This window comes from Gossypium hirsutum, chromosome A12 (assembly GCF_007990345.1).
Source record: "Gossypium hirsutum isolate 1008001.06 chromosome A12, Gossypium_hirsutum_v2.1, whole genome shotgun sequence".
Classification (NCBI taxonomy): Eukaryota; Viridiplantae; Streptophyta; class Magnoliopsida; order Malvales; family Malvaceae; genus Gossypium; species Gossypium hirsutum.
Genome location: NC_053435.1, coordinates 84,270,856 through 84,276,925, shown reverse-complemented (window position 1 = coordinate 84,276,925; position 6,070 = coordinate 84,270,856). Strand labels below are relative to the sequence as shown.

The following is a 6,070-nucleotide window of genomic DNA, read 5'->3' as shown; positions in this document are numbered from 1 at the left end:
TTGAAACATATATTTATTAATAGTTTAGTAACTTTAAATAGAATTAACCCTAAATATTAAGTACGAAATTAAGCTTACACATAATAACACACACCACCCATTTAAAATCATTAACAAACTAGCTAAAAATAAACACCTTCTAACGTCTACCATATTCCAACAATTAAACATATGTGTGCCTCACCGGAACCTTCTCTGCACCAATACTTCCGCCGTCCGATCATCTTGAAAGACACGTGTACGGCCAACACCCGCAATCGGAACTCGATGAACACCCCCCCTTCATTACAGTGTTCTATATAAACACCTCGTACCATTCGTAAAAACTCAAGGAAAGATTTAACGAAGAAATCAAAGCAGAAACTGCTTCCTTCCTCTTGAATTTTTAGCCTTATATATCTTTATCTTTCTCCCCAGCCAACGGTTTACTTCGCAAGTTTTCAAACAAGAAAAGCAACAATTTCAATGGCTCCTGAACTTGTTGTTGTAAGGCGTAGTAGCATTAGGCAAAGGGTTGAGGAAAGTCAAATCCCCATTGGTGGTCTGGGGAGCATAGGCTGATTCTTGAGAACCAGGGTTGTATATCAACCCGTTTACCCGCCGGTGAATCAGACTCAGTTCGCCATGGCTTATTACGTCATTAACTATTCCAAGCTCTGTCTTTGGGAGGTACTTTAATTTATAGCTCATATTAGGTGAAAATATCTCTTTCGTCCTCTCAATTTTCATATTAAGTAAATTAGTCCAAATTGAAGCAACTTAATCTTGTTAATTTCGAAAGTGAAAATTTAAAGATAATTAATCACAATAATAAATTATTTTATCAAATTTATATGATTTTAATTGGTATAGTAATAAATTTAGATTTTAAAATTTACATATTGTTGTCCATTTATATATTTTTATGTAGATTCTTTTTGAATTATTTAGATTTTATTAAAATATTACACCTAATTTAATTTAGAATCAAGAAGAAATTGTTTGCATTAATGGTGGCTTAGGAGTCCTTTCCCCAACCCAAATTTTTTATTTTTTAAATTTCATTTCTCTTTAGAAATTTTTTGAAGGCTCCTCAAATTTTTTTGAAGATTATTAATTAAGTTCTTATAAAATTTTTAGAAATTCTCATTAATTTTAATTTTTTTTTAAAAATGATTGGAAATTCTCATTAATTTTAAATTTTTTAAAAATAATTTAATTTGATTCCCAATTTTTTTTAAAAAAACTCATTAAATTGTAAAATTTTTTAAAATTTTAATTAGGTCTCTAAACTTAATCTCAAGATCTGTCGCCGATTATATCAATTAAAAATTATGTAAAATTGACAAAAAAAATAATTGACATGCTTAATTATTTTTAGCTGCTCATTTTTTAAATTGACAAAGATTAAATTTTTTAAATTTTTTAATACCGAACTAATTTGCTTAATATCGACATATAGAAGTATCATAGAAATGTTTTTACCTTTATATTAGAATGTAACTTTACGATTTTTGAAAGGGATTACAGTATAAATTTACCTTCTTTTTTTTTTGTTGCAGTTCGTGGAGTATAGTAAAATGCTATACCTGGACGGCGACATACAATTATATGACAACATAGATCACTTATTTGATTTGCGAAACGGGCATTTCTACGCAGTGATGGACTGTTTTTGTGAGAACAAACAAGAAGCCACACCCCACAATACAACTTCGATTACTGTCAACAATGTCCCGACAATATCAAATGACCTGACGAGATGGGTCAACAACCCCCTTCCCTATACTTCAACGCAAGCATGTTCATCTTCGAACCCAACCTCACCACCTATAAAAAACCAAGTAATAGTGAAGGGAAGGCAGAACCGGCGAATTTGCAACCGTTGTTAATGGCGGCAGAATTCTCAGAAGTTGGCCAAGTTAAAGACGTGACGGCACCATCAGCCGCTTAGAAAAACTTGGATAGCTCTCTTTTTAGAACAATAAATAAAAAAGTACAAAGAGAGGGTTAAAACGAAAAAAAAGAAAAAGCAACTTCTTATAGATGTTGTAAAAAAAAATACAGTAAAAAAAGGGAGAATACCCCCCCCCCCTTTTTTTCAAGGAATGAAAGCTTCTGAGTTTTACCAGAGCGGTTGTTATTTACCAAAATTTGTAACTTATACAAAAAATTTTAACCCTATATCAATAATAAATAAAATATGCTTTTTTTTAGCACATGGTAAAATTATCCATTTTGGTGTTAATTTCTTTTTGTTGTTTATGGCCGGTGATAGAAACCATGGAACAATGTATTGTTGGGACTGACTCGAATATGACTAGTTTCAGTTGGGATGAAGTTATAAAAGTTTTGGGATGTCGAAGTTAAGCTTTATATTTTTATGAGAGTTGAAATATGATTTTATCGTTTTAATAATTTATATTTTTATATTTTATATAATTAAATTAAAATTTTATCATTTTTGGGAGGTTAAAATGTAATTTTACTATATATAAAGTTTTAAAGAATTAAAAGTGAAAACTTTCATTTTATGAAGCTAGACCCTTGTCGACCTTTTATACCATCCCTGAGTCTTAATCGTTAAATAGACAAGTGCACCTAATTTGAAAAAAATTAATTGGGATGATATATGTTGGGGATAAACTCGATTAAGCAACGAACAAGTAAAATATTGATTGAAAAGATCGAACACAAATATTTTACATAAAAAACCCCTCTAAAGAGGATAAAAAAATCACGGGTAAAGATAATTTCACTATAACGGCAAAAACGAAGAGTACAAATATGGAAATAAAACTAAACTCGGAAACTCGAAAATAAGAACTCTTCAAAACGTAAACACAAAATTCCTGAAAATCAATAAAAGCTACTACCTAAATGTGTAATGGATTAATCTTTCTAGGGTTGTAAAAGCCTTTATTTATAGGTTAAATATGTAGGTTAAATAATCTTTAAAATAATCTACACTAATCAAAGTTCGACTGAAACAAATACTCAGAGTTTAACTAGGAGAAGAAAACCAAGAAAATTGCAAGACACTTTACCACGTCGTGACGTCCCCTATCGTGTCGTCGCGACGTCGTTTCTACTTCTCCCCTGTTTCGTCGTCGTGACTTTGCTCTTTGTTTATCCCTAAATTTGATCGAAATGCGAGGAATACTCCACAAATCTCTACATTGACTCGTATTTCCATAATGCCTTCTTTCCCAAAGCCCGTCATAGGCCTATCTCGAACTATACAGGATATTAACTAAGTCGAATCTGTGCTTGAACTTTGAAGTTGAAAGACTTCTAGTCTTTGACTTGTGCACTACCAAATCAAAACTGACTTGATTCTGATTACCATGAACGTAGTGCCCTATTTTCTCAAAATCTGTACCTAAAAGAGAACCTCTCTTATTTGAAATGGTCATACTTTTTTCCCTCTATGGCCAAGTTGCCTCCGCTTCAAATGAGTCGACTTTGACTCCTTAATAGACGAAGGATGTTCTGTTTCACCAGTCACCATTGATCCTTCCTGAACATACCTTTAATCAAAACAAGATCCCCATAAGTTATTAATGTCACTTGATTTGGTGTTAATTCTACAACCCTTCGAGTCCAAATTTCCCAAGAAGATGAGATTTTTCTTTACATCGGGTGCATGCTTGACGTCTGACAGTGTCCTAATTGTCCCGTCGTACATCCTTATCTGAGCAGTACCAATACCAATTACCTTACTGGGTGAATCATTCCTCATGCGCACAACTCCACCTTCAATTGAATTGTATATAGAGAACCAGTCCTTGTTGGGACACATGTGAAAAGAACACCCCGAATCTAGGATCCACTCGGATGTAAGCTCGGAGCTTTCACTTTTTGACACCAACAAGAAATCATCACCATTGTCATCATCCAAATTAGCACCAGTTAAATCTTCCTCGTTGCTCTCAACAACCCTTTTATTTCACAGTTTGTAACAATCTGTCTTGACGTGACCTAACTTCTTACAATAGCGACATCTTTTATGTCGCTTCCTTGATACTACCAAAATCAAGGCTTGCCTATCTGGCTTGTTATCCAGACCAAACTCATTGTCATTGTCTTTACTTAATAAATGACCCTTCATATCCTCGAACGAGAGTTTATCTCTGCCATAAATCAGGGTCTCCCTGAAAGACTTGTATGAATGGGATAAAAAGCACAATAATAACATAATCTGATCTTTATTGCCAATCTGAACCTCAAAATTCACCTAAATGGAGACCTATGTTAATAACATTCACCATCAACCCTTGCACAAACACACCAAGATTCAACGCAATTGGTGCTAGCATAATTGTTATTGTTATAGTTATGTCTGGCATAATCGTGGCCACAAATTTTGTTGATTCATTTGTTAAAAAGGTTATGGGTATCTCCACTATTTTCTCATTGACAATTCGCTACCTATAAAACACACAAAAAATTTATTGTAATTTTAATTTGAGAAAGAAAACATATGATTCCTAAACACACTAGAACTTGAGCTAAAAGATGACCTCTCATAATTGAGATCGTGAACCTTTATATATTCATCATAGTCAAAGTAATTGTCTGAAATAGGTACATATATTCCTTTGCCATCTAAAGTAAGACTTAGGATAAAAATCTTATACATTCTTCTAAAGGCTCTCACATTTATCACAATAGATTTCAACAACACTAGCAAAAACCTACATACACACAAACAAAATATGAACACCTTACCAAAAAATTGAGTTGCTTTGCAAACTTATGTTCTCACCTATGTTGTCCAACATGACATTCTTACCCTTCCACATCATGAAAAAAAGGAATACCTTCAAATATTTGTCATTGGCTAAAGATAGAATATAGACATTTCAAAAAAAAAAAGCAAAAGCTCTTCCACACATTTTTTAGGGTCAATGAAGTACTCTACGAAGATCCACCATCATGTTCCCACTAATTGTCTAGGTGCAAAATCATAGAAGTTCAACACTTCAACTAAAAAAGGGTACGATGGAGATTAAAACTAGCTCCAAAATCATAAAATGGCTTTAAAAATAGCCTACCCCTTATTGCCACTTGGTCTAAATACTACACTCAATAAATTCTCCCCACTGGTAATTGAAAACTCAAACTTGTGATTGTTTAGTTGAAGGTCTCAACACTCCAACATTACTTCCATCTCTTCTTTAGTTGTCATGTACTTGAAGATGTCGCTACTAACAAAGATATTTATAGACCTTTTCTTCCCCTCCCCTTCCTTTTCTTCTTCCTTGCAGCACCCTTACCCTTCCCAAACAATTTTGCTTATGCCGACCATGAGGATAATTTGAGCAAAAAAAAAAACAAAACAAAAGTAACAAAGAAATCATATAACACAAACATTGCAAGCAACCCAAACAAGAAGCATCAAATAGCTTCAAGCCACAAACAAAAAGAAAAATTAAAGCAAAAATAAAATTCGTAAGAAGCAGCAAAGAATTCAAAAGGATATTTTTAGAAGAAATCACTAAATTTGTTAAGTGAGTGAAGGAGTATGAGAAACCCCTTATTTTTAAAAGAAACCTAATGCTCCCCCACTACTCCATAATGCATGTTTCTGCACCATCAATGCATGTTCCTCCCAAGGCAATAACAACAACCAATTTTCATATAGGCTATAACATGTCATGATACTTATGACGTGCACAACCTAGGTAATGGTTAACGCACCCTTCTATAAATCATACCATGCTATTAAGCCAAAACTTACAATCTCCAAAAATCAAATTTAAATATTTTCAATGCAATATCATCCCTTTTGCGCCATATAAGCAAGACACCTCGCCAATCCCTTGACCTTAAGTGAAGTCACTTTATAACATTCCTTTCGATCGGGAGGTAATTGTTACACATACTTCACCATGTAGACTACATTGTCAAGTACCATGCCTTGCTAAGACCAGGGCCACGCAAGTTCAACCACCCTGACCAAACCTATATCACCCACTATTAACATACCTACAACTCTATCACATCAAGCTACATAGCTAACTTAAGGATAGACATATACCAAATGATGACCAACCAATCAAGAGAAGCCACATGGCCTACAAATGTA

General features: G+C 33.5%; 1 protein-coding gene across 1 annotated transcript; it reads left to right on the top strand.

The window, feature by feature from the left end:
* The first annotated feature begins 319 nt into the window (after positions 1-319).
* LOC107952550 (galactinol synthase 2) lies at positions 320-2,195 on the top strand. The gene is made up of 2 exons (XM_016887779.2): positions 320-669; positions 1,542-2,195. Exons 1-2 carry the CDS (start codon positions 625-627, stop codon positions 1,869-1,871), a joined length of 375 nt encoding a protein of 124 aa, XP_016743268.1. The 5' UTR covers positions 320-624; the 3' UTR covers positions 1,872-2,195.
* The last annotated feature ends 3,875 nt before the right edge of the window (positions 2,196-6,070 follow it).